Raw genomic sequence first — 24,399 nt, 5'->3', positions numbered from 1 at the left:
TGTGAACATCAGCTTATTCAACCGTCATGTTGTAATCTTTGTCAATTTCACACAATAGATATTTTATACCATATATGACAAATGACATTTTATGTTGTTTTATGTTATGTTGTATGTCTCCACACAAGCCTTGTGCATACTAAGCTTTCTCAGACAAAACAGAAGGAAGACACAAACACTGAGAGGCAGTTAAGGCACTTTAATATCAGAAATAATCACCTCAGATCAAATATTCTCTCATGGTACAACCTGATAAGACCGCGGATATTTAAAGCACTTAATTTTACATGACAGAAAAAAAAACAATGTTAAAGAAGACCTGAGCCACTGATTTCAAAGTTAGCTTAATCTCAATTCTGCAACTCATATTCAAGTGATGGAGCCCATGTTAGCTTTTCTTGACACACTTCTGATGAGGTATACAAACTCCAAAATCTCATCTTGTTCTGGGGTTGAGGCCATTCTTACTTTTCAATAAGGGACAAAAATCATTCTTTAAGTACAGGAAGTGTCAACAGTTTACAGCTCCTATTCCATCAGACATCCCAGTGGCTCAGCAGTGTGAAGCACACTGCACATAGAGTAGCAGAGTGGGTGGAGCTGCAGTTCTGCAAGGATTTTACCCAGTGCAAATCTGCATTTGAAAGATTTTATTTAAATTATAACCTCAGTGTTAACATTGAACAACATTTATAGGGTTTTTTATGACCATTAGTCAGTCTAGTTAGTATTTCTATTTTGTTTCTATGAAATCTCTTTCTCCATACCTTTGGTATGACAAATTGCTCTGAATACTCCAGTTCCCATGAGCCTTAGTGGCCTATCCAACTTGGAAGAGGCCAACAAGGGGCACACATCACAACTGTAGAAACCTGAATACTTTGTTGCTGCAATCAGGAACAAATGACCACTAATGCACAATATCAATAGACATAAGGCCCTCATGGTGTGGTAGAACGGGTCTTCCACTAATCACTGGGTTGGCACTTCAGACCCCAGTTCCTCCTGTCCACATGTTGAAGTGTCCTTTAGCAAGACACTGAACCCCAAATTGCTCCTGATAGTCAGGCACCCACCTTGCATGGTAGCCCGCTGTGATGTATGAATGAGATAAAAATGAGTGATCAGACTTTTCTGCTCTGTCTGTGCTAAAACTGATTATTAAACTGGATGCCTATGCGCTGCTTAGGCGAAACATTTGGTACTGACAGTAAGTAGCTGTGTGGGATAGCCTGTATCTTATGTATAATGATGACAGCCTTGCAGGTGGTGCAGGTCTTTTATTATTCTTGCTCAACTTTAAAAAACTGTTTTCTCTTTAAAAAATTCCAATCCTGCATTTTGCAGACAAACAAAAATCAATTAAAATTGTGAATCGATCTGAAGCTTGAAAAAAAAAAGAAAAAAAGAAGGATTTTATCTATATAAATGCAGCCATTTCAAGTGGGTCCTGCTTAATTACCAGATCTTGAGGCCTGTGTTGTGGAGGGGACTAAAATCTAGCTTTAAAGTCCAACTAATAATACATGTAGTATCCCTTCTTGCAGTAAAAAATAATGTCAAGGTGATTTTTGAGTTCATTTACAATAGTTTTCTATTATTTAAAGGAAGAACAAAAGGCATTTGAGGAAATATCAGAAATGCTTTTTTTCTCAGGAGCTGGAGAGCGTGTGTTGTTAGCAGTGGTACAGAAGAGTAAGAACAACACCAGCATCTCAGTAGACTGAAGTGATATTTGCAGGTACAGTGCTCAGCATGAATGGGACTCTATACTCTGGAGTGATGAGATCACTGTTTTTGGAACTAATGGCTTTAAAACTGTATGGCTTCGCAAAGGTGAGGATTTCAAAGAAAAATGCATGGTGCCTACAGTGAAATATGGTGGTGGCAGTGTCCTTATGTGGGGCTGCATGCTGCTGGTGTTGGGGAGCTGCATTTCATTGATTGTATCATGAACTCACAGATGTACTGCTCTATACTGAAAGAGAAGATACAGTCATTCCATGCCATTGGTTGTCATGCACTTTTCCAACACGACAATGATCCAAAACACACATCTAAAGCTACTGCTGCATTTTTGAAGATGAACAGGGTGAAGGTGATTGAATGGCCAAGTATGTCTCCTGATCTGAACCCAATTGAACGCCTATGGGGAATTCTGAAGAGACAAGTTGAGCATCACTCTCCATCCAGCATCCAGGCTCTAAAAGAGGTTGTTCTTGAAGAATGGAAAAAGACAGATGTTGCAATATGTCGCCAACTTGTTCATTCCATGCCTAGAAGACTTGGTGCTCTCCTTAAAAATCACAGCGGTCATACAAAATACTAGATGTAGTTTTTGTTGCTGGGTGTATTCATTTTTGCTTTGACTAATTTGAGTAAAACTGAAGATTTTGTGATCTAAGTTATATTATTAACCTTAATTTCATGTTACGGAGTTAAACAAGTGTTCAATAAAACTAAGCCATGTGAAAATTTTGGAAATTGTTCTTGTGTTCATTGAGATATTGATAAAAATCTTACTTTTGAAAGGGGGTGTACTCATCTATGCTGAGCACTGTATGTTTATATGCTTTTTAATGTGCTGCAGCTACTTAGCTATCTAGCCTGCAAACTGACTGCAAACTGTTAGCAGTGCACTTTTCCCAGGCAAATATTTATTTGGTCACTTGTTCAACAAGCTATGGTGCAGGACAAGACATGTGTGTTAACTTACATCTTTGTAAATTAGAGAGAAATAGACTTTAACAGAAAAGCTAATGTGGGTTGTTCAGGGTCTGTGGCTCTTGTGTATCAGGCTGCTGTCTGGCTGTTAGTTAGTGTGACCATCTGCCTATGATGACTGTACTGCTTTATGCAAATAAGGCTTAAAATTAGGCAATTTGATTAGCTGTATGCCATCCACATAGACTGAGAACTAACAGGATTCCTACATTTTAATGCAAATACAAACTAATGCAAAACTGGGGGGGGGGTCATCATGAGACCAAAAAAATAAAATAAAATATGAATTTCTCCCTTTTGGTTTCTGATTTTTTTTCTCAAAGGAACGCAAGACAAGTGATTAACAGCAGAACAACTTGAAACTGAATTTCAATTGGATCTGAAAACCTTCACTGATATAATACATTTCATATTCTTTAATTCATGTGTTTCATCATATTACCGCACAGCAAATTTTGGTACACATTGCATAGACTATCAGGTGAAATAGGAGTAAAGCTTGATTTACGGTCACTCAGAATTTGTTCTTATGACGTGTTGTCCGATTGGATCGGAAATCAAATGTGTTTATAGTTGTTTCAATCAGCTTCGCTCCAAGACGGAGTGAAAAGTGTATGAATGTTCTCATTGACTCCAAGCTGCTTTGACTTGCGCTACTGCTTGGAAATGCAAAATACAACCATGCCCTAATTTTTTACTCCTGTATTGCGTTGCAGAGATGTGACTAGCCAATCATGGCCTGACTGAAAAAAACCTGTGTATTTTATTTTGCAAGTTCCACCTGTTAATACTTTTTAAGAAACAAACTGATATATAAGTGTAAATACTAATGAGGGGTGCTTAACAGAAAAATGGCATTTGGTACTAATTAATGGGTTGATTGGCACATTTGACCATTAATTTCTAGCATAACCTAGAGTTATATAGTCAGAGCACAGTAGGTCGCCTGAAAATGCAAAAATCTGAAAATTGTCTTTCCATGTGGTGGTCAAATTACAAGCAAGCATAAAATTCAACCTATGGAGGATAAAGTTTCCAATAATATATAAACATTTAATTGTGTTTAAATGGATCTCTGTGGACAATTGCTTGTGGACAACTCCACCCAACTCTATCGCTCTAATTTTCTAAAGTATGTAGGTGGAATTTGGTTCTTAAAAACTTGAATAAGTTAGTGGGTATTTGTATGTGTAATATCTTAATCTTAAAATTATTAAGTACCAAAATATATTCCAGAAAGCATCCAAGGAAATGATTAGATGATGATAACAGTTTTGATCATTTGACTGAATGATTACAGGCCCTGTAAAATAAGGTGTTACCAAAATAACTAACTTCCAGAAATCCTGGACACCTGAAATATCTGCTCCCACTTTGCGTCTCTATAAATGTCATATCCTGGTTCAAGGTCAGCCACACACAAACAACTAAACAAAAAAGTCTGAATCCATGACCTGTTTATGGTCCCAAAAGTTTGAAAAATAAATTACAGACTGAGATTTGAATGTATAACTATTACTAATCAATCAATTTAAGAAAGTCTGATTTTTTCCCCTAAAAATTCTAATCTAGAAAACAGCTTTTGGCACAAGACATTTTAGAATGTCCACTGATGATGAGGGCTCTGTTGTTGGCAAATGAATTGCTTGCTGAGTCTTTGCAAAGGCACACTGTGTGTATGTGTTGACACACACTTTTGGCTCAAAAGATCAGAGGACAAATCATGGCTTAGCAAACAGGAATGTGGCACTGCTGCCATGGACAGCACTCTACATGTTGACAGCACTTTGGGGAACTTCCTATGCTGAAGTTAATACTTGCTGAAAGCTGGAGGATGCTGGTCTGCTCTAACTCATCAGGAAGCTGCAAACAGAGAAAAGATGACTTTCAGCCAATAAGAAATAAGGCAATCAAAGCAGGTAAAACAAGAGAACAGATATAAACCTGTGTGTCTCTACCTGTATGGGTATCCATGGTACTTTGCTCGGAAAATGGACAGCAACCAGCTGAAGAACAGCATCACCAGACCAATACCTGCAACACACATAACTGACACACAGAGCAAAAAAACAAAAAAAACGTAACAAAATCAGTTTTGCTAAACAGTATATTTGTGTGCTTGTGTCATCAGCACATTGTGTGAGGCCACGTTGCCAGATGAGCTTAACTCATTCTATGTTCGCTTTGATATCCTCAACAAAGAGTCAGCTGTAAAATCCACTCTGCCTCCAGAGGACCTGCCACCATCAGTATCCACAGCGGATGTGAGAAGAATCCTGCTGAGAGTGAATATGAATAAAGCTGCTGGGCCTGATAACATCCCTGGCGGTGTACTAAAAACATGTACCAACCAACTAGTTCATGTTATTACTGACATTTTTAACATATCACTGTCACAGGAGAGTGTTCCCACCTGCTTCAAGACAGCCACCATCAGCCCTGTACCTAAACAGTCTGCGTCTGTGTCTAAACCACTACCGCCCTGTGGCACTCACTCCCATTCTGATGAAGTGCTTTGAAAAACTGGTTCTCAAGTACATCAAAGACAACATCCCAGACAGCCTGGACCCTCACCAATTTGCATACAGAACCAACAGATCCACAGAGGATGCCATCTCCACTGTCCTCCACTCAGTTTTCAAACACCTTTAAAATAACAACACCTACATCAGAATGTTGTTTGTTGATTTCAACTCAGCATTTAATACAATCTGGTGGTGGTCACACCTCGTCCCCTCTAGTGCTCAACACCGGAGCCCCTCCTACAATGTCTCAGGAGAGAACTCTGTTGTGAGGTTTGCCAATGACACCACCATCATTGGCCGGAAACAGCCATGAGAGTTCATATCGGGAGGAAATCAACAATCTTGCAGAATGGTGCATAGAGAACAACCTACTGCTCAATGCCAACAACAAGTTCTGTAGGTTTAAACAATTCAATCTACCGACAGACCCACTGATGATGTGGTTAACCAGGTTGAGCCCTTCCTGAACAACAGTGGTTTTTGCTTTTTTAATAGTCCGGTACTCTGTTTGAAATTTTGACAAGTAACTGAAACAGCTATTAATTGACATTCTATTTCTTTAGACTATCGGAGTGGATTTTTTTTCCGAGCCTACATGATTTAAAAAAATGGAAGCCTTTAGTCTCTACTACTCCTTTATAGATGGCATTACATCCTTAATAACAGGTGATTCATGAGTAGTTTAAGGATAGGTTCACATTTGTTAAGTCTGTCTTAGAACAATGCTCACAGGCTAACATATACATTGAAACAGTTTCTCCTGTCCTTACTGGCTGTGACGACATAATTACACAATTACAATACAAGCCAAAGCTTATATTAGTCTTCTTTAGCCTGAAGCAAAATCAAGTAGGTATCTTCCAAAATTATGTCTTTGTGTTAAACCTGACACTGCTTCCTTGCTGAGCAGCAGTGGAGGGATAGAGACACAAAGAAGGAATTTGGAATAGGGAGGGAATTAACTTTGGAATATATCCAACTTATTTGACTAACTTAGACTGCTGAAGCCTCATGTTAGCTTCAGCTGAACTTAAGAACACAGTTTTAGACAGAGTGAGGACTGTGTGTATGTTCTTAGTGAAGCCTAAACATTTGGACACCTTTTGAAACTTCTTAAGTGTACACAAAAAAGCTGAGGGAAATAGAAATAATTAATGTGTGTGCATACTCTTCCTCTTTCCAATGTCCATGTCAGAGGTAGCAGCCTCACACAGCAGCACTATTCCCATGGTAACAGCAGCATCTGACAGTAAGGTCAAGGTTTAGACAACAAATTCATGTAATCCATATATCAATCTGAACAAAACTCCCAACCAAATACAAGTTTGGTGGTTTGCAGCTGAAAAGACGTCAAAGTTAAGTATGAATGTAGATTTTTTTGACATCTATTGTACATACAGTATCTTGACTCAACATTCAATATTTCAACTATTTCAACAGAGAACATAGAACATTTACAGAGTCACTGAAATACTGTTAAAACACAATAAAACATGCAGCCTGACTAATTTTAAAATACATTTTGCTCATTTTCTGTCTCTCTGCATTTTCCACGATTGAATAAACGCAAAATGCCAAAAAGTACTCCTTCAAGGGGACATATTATGCTTTTTGTGGTTTTCTGTTATTTATATCCTGTTCTGATACAGGATGTTAAACAGGCCAAAGTTCCAAAGTTTCCTCAAGGTACATATCTTAACCTCAAGTTAAGATATGTACCTTGAAATGCTCCCTGCAAGTCAAAAGCCATGGCTTCAACCTGCTCCGAACGCTTCATTTTGAACATTTTTTTCTACCTTGTCGATGAGCTGACATCAGCTCGTCATGCATGTCTATAAACAGCTGTCTGTTCTGTAGCTTTTGTTGGTAAGGTTGTTGCTAATGTTTTTCCATGTGTTGTTTGTGTTGTCCACCCATATTTCTAATAAGATTTTCAGCCCGAACATGAAAATTTGACAATTTGAGTAAAGAATGACAAAAAGTGCACGGAATGTGTTTAATCAAAGCTCATGGAAACTGCAAGAAGAGCAGTTTCCATGAGCTGGCCAGTCAGAACAGAGTGGGTTTTTCAGGAGTGGCGGCTTTAAGAGACAGGAGGGAAAGTCTGGGTCAATTCATCACACTTTTGGTCCACATCGTCATAGATATAAATGAAACTTGGCATGCTGATTTGGTCATCTAAGAAACTTGTGGAACCGAAATTGCACATGTCTTGGATCACTTTTAAGGGAGATGTGGGCTGACAAACTTTGAATTAATTAAATTTTTTTTTTTTTTTTTTTTTTTTTTTTAAATCGGTGAAATTTTCACCAAAGTTAGGTTATAATGTCATCAACACCTCCAGAAAGTTTGGTCTTTGGTTTTTGAGTCGTTGCCAAGATGTTATTACTTATCTGAAGTGGCATCACATCACTAATTCCTTACAATGTTGTTGAACAGCAGTTACTGATCAGTGCATGGTCAGGCACATGCCAAATCACAATGCACTACTTTCTTGATGGGCTCCCAGGCCACTGGATAGTGTGCTCAAAGATATACAACATGGGTGGAATCATGAATCTGAAGATAAATGTTAATTCAATTAAATTGCAAAAGTCCTATTATACTATAACATATATAGTAAAATAAAGAGCTGGAAAAAAGTTTTACAACAATATGAGAACCATTTCTCTATGACCTATATTAAGGGAGCTATGGCAAGTTGAAGTCACAGAGGCATGCTAATTAGTTCAAACTTTGTTAGCCCTCATCTCCCTTAATAGTGATCCGAGACACATGCAATTTCAGTTCCACAAAACCTGTGGAATCGAAATTGTACGTGTCTCAGACCAAATCAGCATGCCAAGTTTGATTAATATCTATGACGATGCGGTCCAAAAGTGTGATGAATTGACCCGGACTTTCCCAGGAGCTATAACGGCCTCTTGCAGACAAAGGCTGAACTGAGGTGCTGCATAAAGGGCCTGTATAAGATAAATAAGTGGTTCTTTGAAATGTAAATCATGCAAAGATATTCCAGTAGAGGTCCAGATTAAAAATAAGACCTGAAAATGTACAGAATGTGTCCCCTTTATCTTTGCATTTTACAAGCAATGGCGTGGTCTGAAGCATTCAGTGTGTGCTGACTGTAAAAGTGTGAGTATGCACACAACTGAAGGATACTGAAGAGTAGGACGATGTGTGTCTCAGCCACAAACTGGGCCTGACTGCTGCCGTGGATGTAACTCTGAAAACACAAACACATACCAGGGTAAACAGTATTATTATAATTAGTTTACATCTTATATTGTGAATGAGGATATATTGTAAACAGTATTTCTGTCTTACAACTTGTCCAGTGCTGGGGTTCTTGTGTGCATAAGGAGGTCCCCTGATGTGGTTCCACATCTGGCCTGAAGTCATGATCAGGACAAAACACTGAAACACACAGCAGCACAGGGAAGACTTCATAACAATCAAGAATAATTCCAGCAGTTTTAACAATATAATAATATAAAGTTATCACATTCATTGGGTTTCTCCTTGTCATTCGACGCTCTTATTAGAGAGTTCCAATGCTACTATGGACGTTATTTCAAAACCTTGTTTAATAGCCATTGCACATCCCTCTGTAACACAAATCTAAATAAACAGCAGATTCACTTATGATTTTGGAACAAGATCCTTGTGGTTTGACTTATTGAACACAAGCTGTGTTCTCTGTGATATTGCTTAAATATATTTGTTGGGTTAACAAATGGGTTTTACCTTGTCCATTCATGCAAGTATACATCTGAGTGCACCAACTACTAATTTGTGTGTACAAGTTATGAATTTGTGCACACAAATTCTCAAAAAGAAAAGATTTTCCCCTAATACCCTTCAAGCAATGTAAAATACAAACCAAGAGATTTAAGAACTAGAATTGACTAAGTGACACTTTGGTAGACGATGGACACCACAGCTACTGCTGCTGCATACATTAACCAGATAGTCAATAGCAGATTAGAGCATCAGCAAGGCAAACAAATAAATAAGCAATACAAACAACAGCATGTTCAGTTAATACACACATGCAAACACTGAAGTTAGTGCTGGTTCATCCTCCCCTTTTTTGCAGGTTGCAATGCAGAATGAAAAAAATCCAACTTCTTACTCCCAATTCGATCTTAAGTCACCAAACATCAGTCGGCTCTTTATTTGCTGTTTGCAGAGTTTGGGATTGTGATTCATATGGAGCTTAGAACAAAAATAATCAACATGTGATAATGTGAATAAAAGATGTTGTAATGTGGAAATATATAGTAACTGGGGAAAAAAGGGGTGTGTGGGACTTGACTGCTCTTCATCTGGTAGAGCCAGAAGTCCAACAGGTCGCTTTCTGAACATAATGAATAATTGAACAGATGGATGGCAGACTATTAATTACTACTACTACTACTACCAATTTTGATTAAAAGAGTCACTGCATTAAATAGGTGGGACACATTGATCTCCAAGCAGTCTACTTTCCACTTTCAAAAGCTTGGTGGAGAATAACCACCAAGTATTTATATATGTGTGGATGTGTGTGTAGGAGAACCAGTTGATCTTTGTCTCTCCTGCAATCTCCAAATAGCCCAGGTGAGCTCAATCAACAATAACCCCTAACCTCTAACCTCAAAGGCATGGATGTATATTCAATTTCATCTGGAAGTGCTCTGAGTTAAACTAAGGACACTTTCTCCACATTAAAGTGTCAGTTTTGACTCCTCACAGAACCATCTTCTCACCCCAAACTCTCTTTAAGCTGTGTGGGACAATCCCAAGTGGAATTTATGACAATTAAGTTGCTACATGCTTATCAACCCAAGTTTCAGAGGATACCAGATTTAAGAACCCTTTCCTTGACCAAATGCAAAGAAACTGTTAATCACAGTGAAACCTCATCAATTTGTTTGATGAGTTTGGACAACTCTATCTACATGTTATGTTCTCTTTTCACCTCTAATCTCATACATACACACACATACCAACATTCCAAAGCACACCCTCCCCTGTTGCCTTCGCCCTGATGTGACTCCAGATAGAAGATAGTCCAGACCTGTCATAAATTTAGTTAGCTAGTTGAATTTCTGTGTTCCCTAAAACCAGAAGTCTGATTCAAAGTTTCTTAGTATATAACCATCTTGCAATCTACATATTATTGTTCATAAAGTAATGCCTGTCAAACCGGTCCAACTCTGATCTTTCTACGATAAAGTATAGCCGAAATAGAAATATCTAGGTTTAATTGTTACATAGTAATGGAGCCACAGTGCCATCCAATGGACAACTTCAGTAAGGTTGGATGTTGAAATAAGACCTCTGCCAGACATATTATGTATGATGTTTTCTTATTGTGATCTATTAAATTGTTATTATACTCTATATAACTTAGTAGGTATATGATACGTATGAGGGATTACTCTTGATGAGCAAAGAATATTATGTGTGTTAGCTAGTAGGAAGTTAAAGTTTGTTAAATAACTATAGTATGTTTTAAGTAAACTGCACTGATGATGGTTTACTTTGTGTGTTAATAGATGTATAACCAAAGAAGATTACATTTCATTTTAATCTAATCAAATGATCAAACTCAGGTATTGTGACTGTGATTACATCATAGAGGTGTGTCTCTGAACCTTTGAGTAACATATCATATGTATGCAATTCATGTTTAAGTGTGGATGACCATGGTGGCATGTTTAGTTGAAATTTTATCAATTCAGAGAAGTTCACGTGTTTTCTCTTAGACAAAAGATAACATCTGTCTCCACCCACACATGCCCATCTTAGCTTCAGCTTAATAAAGCAGCGTACTTGCTACGCTCAATCTGCTTTTTCTTTCCCATCTCTAAGGAGACGCATGTCGCATCCTGAAGACTTTCGCCATTTTAATTCTCTCCGTACTTTTTCTTTTTGTATCACGTGATCTTCTAAGTTAAAGTATCCTCTTTTTCTCTTAAGCTACATGCAGTATTGTTACTCCATTAAAACAAATTTCATATTTAAATTTTTTCACGCTTTTTATCTTGAAGTATAGTTTCATCTGGCCGGCGAGATTATTTTTCGAGTTATTTAGTAAGAAAGTCAGTCAGTCAGAGACTTCAATTAAAACAACCCCGCTCTCCACGGATCAAGACCTCTTCAAGGTTGTGTATCAGACACAACCACAAAGATCAGCCTTCATCCTTTTGTAACAGTAAACCCTGTGGTGATTCGGAGAATAACCTGAAGAAACCGTAACACCAAAACTGTTCCTTGAGGCTCCTGCAATGCTCACGAACGGAAAATCCGCTGGGAAACTCCACTGGAAACCCCGCCGTAGAACAGTGATCTTCTGATCTGACGCTCTGGACAACAGCTGATCTCCCGCTGAGTCATTTGAGGACAACGCTACGCAAAGTAGGCTGAACAACTTTATTCCTGTCATCCATCTACCTCATGATTAAGAGTTGGTGTTGTTTAAATTGAACTCTCTAGTTAATTCTTTAGAGAAGTTGATCAGTTAAATTACCTCAACCTTAGTTAATACTCCGTTAATTACGCTATCATAAACATTTCACCATCACTCATTCATAACTCTTAACACACCATTTTGAACATTTGGTTGGTTATTCATTTATCTGTTTGCATTAACATTTCATTTATTCACTGTTTATCATTTAGTTCAATAAATATATCTTTATTAGCATGTTATTGTCTGTGGCTTCAATTTAAGCAGAGAATTAGATCACTGCATTGTAACATGCTACATCTGACATGAGACTGATAAAGTTGTTTCTGTGTTTCTTCCCAGCAGTTAAATTAGACTAATGGGAAATGGTGCCCCTTTTCAAACGAGGATTTTGTAATAAAAAAGGTAATGTCCCTACATGTGTGTAGTGGGTGGATGTGCGCATGTTGTTGTTACCAGTGCAGAGAAGGCCCAGACATTGTTGTTAAAGAGAAACTCCAAATTGTGTCTTCGTAGATATGCCAGTCCACCAATTACAGCCAGGAGGAAGCCCAGAAGGAGAGGCCCTGCGTAGTTCGGAGGACGAATGACACGGATCTGACAGACAACAGGCAGACATTACTATATTCATCAGAGGCTCCCATCATCTTGGTGTTTGAGTCCAGATTTACTGATTTATTTCATTATAGCTAACACAAATTATGGATCACTGTGACTCAGTTTTAATGGTATTACATTTACCTGCACATCAGTCCTGTCCGCCACCCATCTGGCCAGCTGCTCAGCTGCAAAGCCTCTGACTTGGAGCTCATAGGTATCAGACCTGCGAGGTTTCCCTTTGGATGGGAAGTGGAGGAAGGTTGGAGCAGAATTCATATTTAGCTGCAACAAAAACACACAAAAACAGTCAAACATTCTATATGTGTAATGGTGTGGTTCAATTGTATTTTATCTAATCTGTTGATCAAATCTGAATCCTCCTGAATCTGAATTCCTTATTAAAAGTTGTTTATTTTCACTTTTGTGACTTAAAACTTTGAATGCTGAGTTATGTTAAATCTTTCAGCTACCTTGATTTTAGTTAGCATCACTGGTACTATAGCAGTGTACATTCTTTTAATTGTTAGTTTAGTAGTGATGTACATCCAGTTCATGATGACCTCTATAATAATAATAATAATAATAATAACAATAATAATAATAATAAAGCTGCAAGCAGCAATGATCGTGCCCTCACATCTTTGTGCATGTCCGGGCGCGCCACAGTCATAGGGCTGTTATTGCAGCACTACTTTACACTTATATTCTCCAGAAGGCAACAGACACAAATATACATTTTTTCCTGATTATTGTACAATGTAGGAGATAACTATCACTTCCTGAGTCCAATGTGGTGCTAGAAAACACGCACTAAATGTACACTATGTTGCTGCATACCAAATGTAGACCACTCACTTTAAATTTCATGTAAGTCAAAGCAAGACTGCAACATAAGGCTTCGTTTCCTGTTGCTAGTAGGCAGTGCTACACAAATGGATCTTTAGTGCAGCAACATTTAGCGGAGGTCACCTAACATGCATTTTCATGAATATCGGATGTTGCATGTCATTTTGCTGTATATCATGTGTAGACCACACCATGTCAATGTCATGTAAATCGGATGATGTTTGTCACATGAGGCTGACTTCCTGTCAGTAGGTGGCGCTATGACTATGACACAATATTGACATGTAAATGTGTTCAGCCCTTGACTCTTATCAAGCATGAAAAATCTGGGGCAGATTGGACAACGTAAAGCCGAGTTACAACAACTTCCAGTTTAATGGCTCAAACATGTTTGGGCAAAATTTACTGGCATGCCATGCCAAGGGCGTTCCGTGAAATGTAAAAAGCTTTGCAATTTAGCATTGCAGAGGTCTTTAGATGTCACTTACCCAATTTAAAGTCGCTTGGATTAAATCTCTAGGAAGAGTTTGTTAAAATACAATGCCTTTCAATGGCTTCACTTTGCGAAAAAAAAAGCACAATAGATTCAAAATGGCTGACTTCCTGTTGGACTTAGGGTATGGCTCCAGGAGGCTTTTTTTTTTTTTTTTTTAAGTCTGGGGATGGTACATCTGCCTACCAAATTTTCGTAAATCTAGGTCAAAACTGAAGGTGGGGGCTTTGACTTTGAAATTTTCTAGGGGGCGCGATTGAGCCATTTTGCCACACCCATGCCAAAGACCCATAGCCAATATCAAGTTCTGCCACTTCTGATATGTGTGCAAAATGTGAGTTTCTGAGCACTCCTAGCACCTAAATATGCTAAAAGTAATTAGGGGGCACGATTAAGTCAAAATGCCACGACCAAGTCCAATTGTGATACCAAATGAAATATTCACTAGTTCGACCAGAGGTGCAAAGTTTTGTGAGCTTTCGCACATTCCTAAAGGCCTAAAATGGGTTTGTAAAATGAAAATTGATGCATTAAATCCAAAATGTCTGACTTCCTGTTGCGCAAAAAATTTGAAAAAAATACGTATTATGTCAAGAATGTTGAGAACAATGAGCCCACCAAATTTCATCAACATCGAAAAACTCTGTTCTAAAATGGCTTTACGTTTGGGAACGCTATGGAGCTCGCTGGCTACACCAGAGCCCAAATCTCTACAGAGATTTGCAATTTTCACCAGTTCCTGTGTGCCAATGTGTCAACTATGTGGCACTAGAGATAACCTACTAATTATACAGCATGTTGCTGTATATCATGTGTAGACCACACCGTGTAATTTTCATGTAAATCGGATGACGTTTGTCATGTAAGGCCGACTTCCTGTTGCCAGAAGGTGGTGTTATTACTATGGCTCAATAATGACATGTAGATGTGTTCAGGCCTGGACTCTTATCAAGCAAGAAAAAACTGGGTCAGAGTGGACAATGTAAAGCCGAGTTACAACAACTTCCTGTTTAATGCCCCAAACATGTTTTGGGCAAAATTGTCTGACATGCCACGCCAAAGACGTTCCATGAAAATAAGAAGCTTCGCAATTTAGCATCGCAGAGGTCTTTAGATGTAACCTACCAGATTTAAAGTCACTCGAGTCAAATCTCTAGGAGGAGGTTGTTAAAATACAACGCCTGTCAATGACTTCACAGTAGATTCAAAATGGTTAACTTCCTGTTGGACTTTGGGTATGGCTGCAAGAGGCTTTTTTTTCAGTCTGAAGATGTTACATATTGCTACCAAATTTCATGCATAAACATCAAATTTAAAGGTGGGGGCTTTGACTTTGGTGTTTTCTACGGGACACCCTCAAGCCATTTAGCAAAACACCCATGTCAGATATCAAGTTCATCACTTTTGATACATGTGATGCTAATCCAATACTTATTAATTCAAACATAGGTACAAAGTTTCATGAGTTTTTGCCCACCCAAAAGGCCTCAAACATGTGTTCATAAAATGAAAACTGATGTACAAAATCGAAAATGGCTGACTTCCTGTTGGGAAATTTAAAAAAAAAAAAAAAAGTATTCCGTTGATAATAATGAAAGCAATGAACCCACCAATTTTCATGCACACCTAAGAAACTTTGTTCCACATTGGCCCTGCATTTGGGGGCACTAAGGAGGAGCCTGCTGGCAATGCCCAAGCCCAATCACTACAGAACTTTGCAGTTTTTGCCAGTTCTGGCGTGTGTGCCAATTTGCCAAGCATGACTTTGAAATTTTCTAGGTGGTGCACTCGAGCCATTTTCAGATATCAAGTTACGCCACTTCTGACGCATGTGCAAAGTTTCAAGAGTTTGTCAGCACATCGAAAATGCTAAAGTAATTAGGCGGCACTATAGAGCCAACAAGCCACACCCAAACCCAATTGCGATACCAATCAAAATACTCACCACTTCAAACAAAGGTGCAAAGTTTCGTGAGTTTTAGTGCATCCTAAAGGTCTCAAACATGTTCGTAAAATGAAAAGTGACACACAAAATTCAAAATAGCTGACTTCCTGTCCAGTTAAAACATTTAAAAAAATGTGTTTTATGACCAGAATGATGAGGTCAGTGAACCCACCAAATTTCATGAACGTCCAAGCATATTTATTCCAACCTGGCCATACATTTGGTGATGCTATGGAGCCCGCTGGCCACACCCAAGCCCAATCACTACAGAACATTGCAATTTTCAGTTCTGACGTGTCAATTTTCGTGAGTTTTCGAGCATCCCAAGCCCCTCAAAAATGCAATGGCGTGGAGGAATAATAATTATAATAATGATAAAGCTGCAAGCAGTGATGATCGGGCCCTCGCACCTTCACCCACGCCAGGGTGTGCCACAGTCAAAGGGATTTTATTGCAGGCATGCAGATGTGTTCAGGACTGGGCTCTTATCGGACGTTGCACGAATGAGTTTAATATCACTTCCTGAGTGTACTCAATGGAGGAAGATAACACCCACTATTCATACATCATGTTGCTGTCTAAAGTGTAGACGGCACCTTGTAAATTTCAGGTGAATCAGATGATGTTTGTCACATTAGGCTGAATTTCCTGCCAGTAGACAGTTGACAGTGCAACACAAGAGGGTCATCAATGCTACAAGATATTTACTTAATGCTAAGTTCTAAGTAAAATTCAATGAGCTGATCCATAACGGGGTGTTGCGCTGGGAGCAGCTGAGCAGAAATAGACATATGGCTCAGAAGGAATGAAAGAAGAAAAGTATTGCAAGAGAACACAAAATTTATTGCAAGACAACGCAAAATAGTGCAAGGTGATGCAAAACACATTGCAAGGAAACATAAAAAATTCTCTCCGTGACCCTTGGGGGGCACTGTAGAATTTAGAGTTTTCTCTATTTTATTCTGGTGTCAGCAGTTGACTCTGAAAGTGTGTGTTAGGTTATGGAGCTGTTGAGTGTATACCTGTTATGTTATTAATTATTCATCACAGTTTCGCAGCACTCTAAAATACACAACTACGTAGTGTACGTAGTGTAGCAAGTCAAGTAGAGTCTTTAGTAGGGTTGGTTATCATTTGAATTTCATCGATTCTGATTCCAATTCCGGTTCTTATTGATTCCCAGTTTCGATTCCAATATGGTAAAAAAAAATTTAAAATCCAGTCTATGATTTTTACAAACTGCTGTGCTGTCTTTTTCTGATCAGCCTTTAAAAGCAATAATCAGTTACTCCAACCAGACTTGCTGGATCGAATTTCATTGTCTTGCCAGCACTTTAAACAACATGACCACACCAACACAGCCCCCTGTATCGTTTAACACAGGGCTTTTTTTCAATCTGAATGCAGCTGAGGAGTTCCTGAACAATAAAAAGTTGAAAACAAAAGTGACAGCTTAATAACAACAAGAATACAGTAACTTAAATGCAAACATGGTGTGTCACAGCTAGTTGTCCCTGGCTTGACTCGGGCTCAGAGACCGCTAGACATCAAACATTGTACAGTCTTTCAGATTGACGCTGTGCTGCCTCAAATGTTTGATCAGATTTGATGTGCAACCTGAGTTACAGATAATTAGCTTCCTACATGCATTGCACTTTGCCTTTTTTGTCGTTCTCTTTAGTAAAGTGAAGCCATACCTTTGAGTGTTTACCACGGTCTATCTTTCACTACGGTTGTAACATTAGCAACGCATGCTAGCTCACATGCACTTAAACTAGCAGTTGTTTTGATTTGGGAGGGCAGCGGTGCGGTCTAATGACAGTGCACCTTACCTGGCCTGCCACTGTGCCGCGGGTGGGACACCCTCCTGCCTACTAAAGGTGTCTGAACACTGTTGCCTTAATGTGTGATGTAGACAGGTTCTGGCAGATAGCCACATCCTTTAAGATATGTAACCTTTGTTTGCAATAATAAAGGGTTATATCACGTTTAGGAACCAATAAGCAGAATTGAAATTAAAATTTCTTAAGGATTCCTTTAGAATCGCAATTTTGGAACTGGTTCTCGATGCCCTACCCTAGTCTTTAGGCTTTCAGTTCTCAAGTAAATTGAGTCTCACATCAGAGTCAAGTCAATTTTATTTGTATAGCCCAATATCACAAATCACAAAGTCAAAGCGACTCACATCCAAGTCTCCAGCTCTGTCTACTACTGAGGGTGATCAGCTGATCAGTAATCAGTGATCAGCTGGTGTGACGTTTGGGAGACTCAAATTCTGATGATTCTCAGCCCTCAGTGAAACACCGTTTGACATGACTAACAATGACAATAGCTTAAGGAGAGACGTTACCATTTTTCTTGTTTTTAGTGTTAAGGTATGGGTGGCAGACTTTTAGAAAACAATAGGCAGTCTCCAGTCTTGGAGAACAGGAAGCTGTCTCACCATCTGAAAGACATCTGATCCTTCATCAAAATCGACGGATGCAAAGAAGACTTTATTAGTAAAGGCAGACGAATAACGCCAGGAGTTAGCCAGCACCTGGAACTCTTCATCGGCTTGTCTGAAATGGAAACACACATGTAAATTCATAGATTAGAATTAGACTATGTCTAAACTAAGTAGTCTAAATTGAAAACACAATTTTCATGTGAAAACAACTTGCCTCCACACCAACATTTCCAGGTTATTTTTGTAGAGATCTCTGCCTACAGTTTAGCACCTGAACAATATAAAACATGTCGTCTTTGTCCTATTTTTAGTTGTCATACAACAAGTATCCAACATCTGGTAAGAAGTGACACAGACAGACGGCCTGCGTGACTAAATCACTATTATATAGCGACATCGTTTTCTGACAAAATCAACATAAATGCAGGTTAATGACAATTGTGCTGTGTGATTGGCTACATCAACATTTAAAATGAGTGATCACAGAGAAAGTGACAACACAAACTTGAATTCTTAACTTCACTGACACATAGCCTCCACCTGTGACTGGGCAGCTACAGACAGTCGTTTACTCTGCTGAGTGCCAGCCAGTTAAACTCCATTTTCTAAACACAATTTTTTCTGTTTCTGTCATCTGACAACAGAACAAGTATGAATTAGTGATTTAATTGTGGCTCATAAAACACTGCCTGTTAACCAGCAGTCATTCTCAATTTGTGCATTGCTGTGATAAAATCATTATTTTAAAATTTTGATATTGTCTGACAAAATCAACATAAATCCACAAGAATGCTTTGTCTTCAGCTACATTCACATAGGAAGTTAAAGACAAAAGAAAGCTCTCCCTCACTTCACTGCCACACAGCCCCCAACCCTCACTGGGCAGCTTACGTAGTTGTTTGTAAAAGCCCAGTTTTCCTTGTGCACACTGAAATGCCAAGCTGGCATTTTAAGATTGATACATTCTGGAGGTCATTTTGAAAAAGCTCCATCTTGGGGGAGAACAACACAGTTTTTAGGACTGAAACAGAGGAAAAAGATGTGTTTCCAAATGTATCCAGCTTAGAGTGGACATACTCTTAAAATAGCAGCAGCACTTGTTCCGGCTCCTCCTTCTTACCTGCAGACCCCACACTGCCTCTGTGGCTGCAGTGCTGTAAACATGATGACTACTGAGTAGTTTCTGGGAGGAGCCTTGACAAAGCGACGAAACTTATCTCCATTCATCCTGATAACTGAACGCTTTGAGGCCCACTCCATCATCTGAGTCACCTTCTCTGACAGCAGAGTCTACAGAGGACACAGACATGAAGACAGCTACTAATGTTAGGCGCAAAAACAAACAAAGAGAAGGGAAAGCTTGGAGCCATCCTAATACTACTGGCTTTACAATTAAGATAGGGCTGCACAATACACCTAAGATAGAAAGAAACAACACAAAATAAGATATGAGATAAAGAATAAAAGATAAACTCCAGGCAAGTTGGTGTGCGAACACCACAATTTCACTCCCTGACAGTAAAGTTAAACTCACTGTTCACCTCTTTGTCACTAGAATAAAGGTTTGTCATGTAATGCATGTGTACTGCTGTTAAAATGTTGGGGTGGAGTAGCATTTACAGCAGGGGTCAGCAATTAGGTCCAACCATGAGCCAAGGATTATTCATACAGTTTGATTGAATGAATTTGAACACAATTGAATGTAGGGTTTAGGTTTCTTCCCGTTAAAGGGGAGTTTTTCCTTGCTGTTGTCCGCAGGTGCTTGCTCATGGGGGAACTGTTGGGTCTCTCTAAATTAAAGAGTACAGTCTAGACCTGCTCTATGTGAAAAGTGCCCTGAGATAACTTCTGTTATGATTTGGTGCTATATAAATAAAAATTAAATTGAATTGAATGTACTGTTGCCGTTCCCCTTGGCTTTCATTGAAAGAGTGTTAGAATTCACATAAAATGTCATTTCTGATAGGTTTATCATACTTATGTTTAACACTGTGCACTGCTGAAACAGCATGGTGCAACCATGATTTCAGTGCATCTCTTGGTGTGGGGGCTGGATTCTCAATCTGCCTCGAACTTACTTTACCAAAGTAACAATGATTTGATCTATACACTGTTAAATAAAGCTAATTTAATGAGAAAAATGAGCAGCAAAGGTTAGCGATATACAATTTCAAGGAATAAATGAGGAGCTGCTGTTTACTGAAAACCGTTCTACCTGTAACATTTTTTTAGATCTAGCTGATTTGCTGCCTTTTGGTTGAGTTTAGTTAGCTAACGTTACCTGAATGGTGAAGCTATCCTAAAAACCAGTTGAAATGGATCCACTCACTGGATTTACCACTTCATTTTCATTGATGTTATTGGCAGTCCAACATTTGAACCACCAGTTACGGCGAGTATGGCAGTTTAGCACACGTTACTAGCATGTTCGGCATTTTAACTTCACACTTATCCGTTTCTGTGAGTGAAGATCAAATTAAAGTCACTGATTGAAAACAAGTTAGTTACTTATTGCCATACACAACCGCACGTTAGCTCATTTCTGGTTACTGTTAGCTTAATTTAGCTACTCTAGACGGACACAGACGGTAGACAACTTTGAAAACGTCGTTGAAACGTTGAAAAAGTTCATGAACTTTCTCCGTTTTATGTTATCAAAGGCATGTTACCTCTTTTTTCTTCTGTGCGTCACTTGGGTCATGGTAGAAAATAATAAGGAGAAACAGCGAAATAAAAACTTTCCCCAACATTTTGCTGCACGACACACGGCAATCTCCTGTCAGCTTCCTATTGATCACCTCTAAGCCAATCACAGTTGTTGTTCTTCTTCATCCCTTATGTTTTGTTTTACAGCGGTTGGCATCCATAAATGTTACATTACCGCCATCTGCTGGAATGTAGCGACTTCACAATACAAACTATTTACAATGTCCTCCCAAAGTGATCCCATTCACAATATTGTCCATTCTCTAACCCAGACTCAGTGGTCCGTGCATGAAGTTTAATTCATTTGTTTATTACACGTTGTATAAAGAAAAATCCCATTTGTCGGGGATTTCTTAATTTCAATGCAACGCAATTCAGTGTACCAGAGGACTATCCACTATCCAATTTGTACAAAGAAAAGTGAGACAGGAAGTCCAGAGCCGGAAACAAAGACAGCTCTCGCCTTCAAAGTAAAAGTTGCGCGTTTTGAAGCTTGTTAGCTTCAGCTCAGTTTAAGGAGAGCTACACTAAATAAATGAACAAATAGCTTAAATAATGAACAAAATTCACTACTTCTTTTACACGCTTTGGAGATAAAACTATGGAAAAGGAAGCAGAGGCGGCGGAACGAGCCCGGGGATTTTCAAAGTAAACACAGTGTGTTACAGAGATGCATTGAACCACTATAGACATCAACGTTAAGTACAGATGAGACCAATTTCATGTGTTTATTGTCTCGTGTGCATGACTTTATTGAGTAAACTTCTCCAACCAAACACTGTTTAAATTGTTGTGTGACATCCACAGATGAACGGTGTAAGAATTGTAGCTTTAGTTTTTACTTGTAACTAAAGTTCTCCAATTCTAGTGGACCAAAAATCATTTGACCAATTAAAACTAACTTTATCATAATATCTGATATTTGGTGTCAAACTGTTTTCAGTCAGTTGACTGTCTGAAGTCTGTGATCCCAGAGGACACTTATATCTCCCCTGGTGATTCTATCCCGGACCTGAACTACAAACTGGACTTTTGCCTTTGGTCTGATTTCTGGTGAGTGACACACCTGCTCAGCTGGACTGAGGTCAGGTGAATGTCAATGCCAGTCGAGAACATCCCACTGCCAGGTCATAAAAAAACCCCAGGCTGTATGTGCAGTATATTTAGGATCATCCTCCTCCTGCATTGTGCTACAATTGGCAGACTACCTAAAAAAGCGGGCAACAGTTACTGTTCACCCAATATGGATGTGAACATGTTAAAACTATTACATAGTTTTTAAAAACCAAGTCAGCACTTTCATTTCAGTCATTGTTTCATTTCAAATCAAATATGCTGGATTCAAAACAACCTGAATGTGTCACCATATAAATGATGGACTCTATTCTGCTCTCTACTTACCAGCAGCTAGTTTCCCCCTGGCAGTCATTGGGTGAGTTTATGCACCAGCCTACCAGTGGAGGTCCCACACCTGTCATATATGACACATGACATTTATTATATTACTTAGAACATTACTTTGTGGTCTGCATGCACAAACATATTGCTGGTAATGTACACAGTTGTAAGCTTAATAAATCAAAAATGTAGCCTATGTCAAAACACCCGTTGTCCTGGCTTTCTATGATGTTTTCAGTAAAGCCAGTCAGATGCCATAGACTTCCAACACACACATTTGTTTTTCTTTCCGTAAGATTATTTTGCTTGTAGGCCATGATTGTTGCAATGGCCTCTGGTGAGTAATTATGAACATTGTCGTCAGCAGTTCTTCTTAGCGCATAACTGGCACAACTAGCAGAGGATGTTGCTCCAAAAAGGTGAATTGTCATTCTGTATTCAACAAGATTTTTTGTGATGTCACCGTTAGGCCACCACAAGAATCGCAGGTAGTTGGAGTCAGATGTCGTCACCTTGACTTGATGATACATGCTCTCCACATCTGCCATAATGGCCAATGGTTCTTGCCTGAATCTCAATAGTACGCCAAGTAATGTACTTGTGAGGTTGGGTCCTTGCATCAACTGATCATTTAATGATGTGCCTTGGTGGGATGCAGAGCAGTCAAAAACAACACGAAGTTTGCCTTTCCTTGGATGTCGAACGCCATGGTGAGGTAAGTACCATACTCATCATATAGCACAATTTCTGCATGTCCCTTAGCAATTACATTCTCTAGGAAAGCAATATATTCCTGCTGAAAGCTCTTATTTTTCTCAAACTTTCTTCTTACTGAAAGTGCTTGTTGCTCAGCTAACTGCCGATTGTCGGGCATTAATGGATCGTTCTGTTTGAAAGGTAGTTTAAGTTGATAATGTCCATCTTTTATTTTAGCTGAGCTTGAGACTACATCCATGAATCGTTTGTCTTCTACTGACATTTCTCTTTTCTCATTGGAAGTCTTTTCAGGAAAGTAATGTTTTATACTGATGTATCAAGAGATCATTTAAGTTTACCACGGATATACAGTTCCTAAAAATGTGGTTCAGAGAACTTCCTTCAGGGTTGCCTTTATGCAATATTCCATTGACAACCCATCCAAGTTTGGTTTCAACTGCATAAGGCCCTTTGCCTTTGCTGTTGATCACTTTCCAGGGCTCCATCAAATGTGGTGCATCATTGAAAGGCCAACGTCTGCATCAATTTGAACTACTTTCACTTCATTCATGTAGTCTCATCCACTTATTGCTTCCTGTGTAGGAATTTGCTCTTTGGTCACTGGAATTTCATCTTGGATGTACAATAAGCTGAAGCAAGCAACACATCATTCCCAAAAGTCTTTCGCAACAGTTCTTTAGCCTTTTCAAATCCCCTTGTAGGTTCCATATGCATGCAACTTCTAACAAGCACCTGTGGTCGACCACTTGTGAACTGTTCCAGGAAAAACAACCCATCACAATCATTATCAGTTTTGCTTTTAATACTGTGTTTAAATGTACGCACCAAGGACAAGTACTGCAGTGGATTTCCATGAAAAACCGGTATCTCAATTGTTGGTAGAAGTGAGAGTCTTTGTTCTTTAATTAGCATTTAATTTTGTCTTTGCATGATTTTCGGCATGTCTGAATTTTTATTAACCTCCTTGGGACCTTCCTTAATATGAGGCTGCACATGCACTCTATGACTGCTGGGGGCAGTATTGGTATATAGAAGTCCATCACCATCATCTTCCTCATCAACATCATCATCAACAAGCCTTTGCGTGGAGTCATATTGTTTGTTATACTGTTGAAAATCATCCTTCTCTTTAGAAGCTTCAAGTATGTCGATTTCTGCACTTGCTGCAGCAATTTCAATTTCCAAAGCTAGAGCCTCCTTTCTTGCTTGAAATTCAGCTTTTGACTTAGCTAGGGGTGCTTGAAAAGTCATAAAACTTTGCAAATGCGTCATAAGTTTCGAAACTTGATATCTGATATGGGTCTTGGGTACCATTTTTAGACATTGCACATCTCAAACTTCAAAAAATCAAAATAAATCAGCTGTACCTGTACTTCCCATCTAATCTGTTATTCTTCTGGGAACCAGTGATGTCATTGGTTCTTGGAAGAACTTGAGGCTTTTTCAACTTTCAGGCTGTTTTCTGTTAGTGGTGCCTTCAAGGACAGTGAAATGTGGGTCCAACACTCCCGTCTACCATGCTACACCAGCGATGTGGAA

General features: G+C 38.9%; 1 protein-coding gene across 1 annotated transcript; it reads right to left on the bottom strand.

Moving 5' to 3' along the window:
- Positions 1-184: 184 nt before the first annotated feature.
- LOC137188876 (magnesium transporter protein 1-like) lies at positions 185-20,866 on the bottom strand. The gene is made up of 10 exons (XM_067598456.1): positions 20,709-20,866; positions 19,160-19,329; positions 18,034-18,151; positions 12,448-12,588; positions 12,163-12,303; positions 8,577-8,666; positions 8,412-8,475; positions 6,418-6,492; positions 4,683-4,773; positions 185-4,587 (listed from the first exon to the last, which is right to left on the bottom strand). Exons 1-10 carry the CDS (start codon positions 20,787-20,789, stop codon positions 4,572-4,574), a joined length of 987 nt encoding a protein of 328 aa, XP_067454557.1. The 5' UTR covers positions 20,790-20,866; the 3' UTR covers positions 185-4,571.
- Positions 20,867-24,399: the final 3,533 nt, after the last annotated feature.

Source organism: Thunnus thynnus, chromosome 9, assembly GCF_963924715.1.
Source record: "Thunnus thynnus chromosome 9, fThuThy2.1, whole genome shotgun sequence".
NCBI classification, from domain to species: domain Eukaryota; kingdom Metazoa; phylum Chordata; class Actinopteri; order Scombriformes; family Scombridae; genus Thunnus; species Thunnus thynnus.
This window is presented reverse-complemented; position numbering and strand designations above follow the sequence as displayed.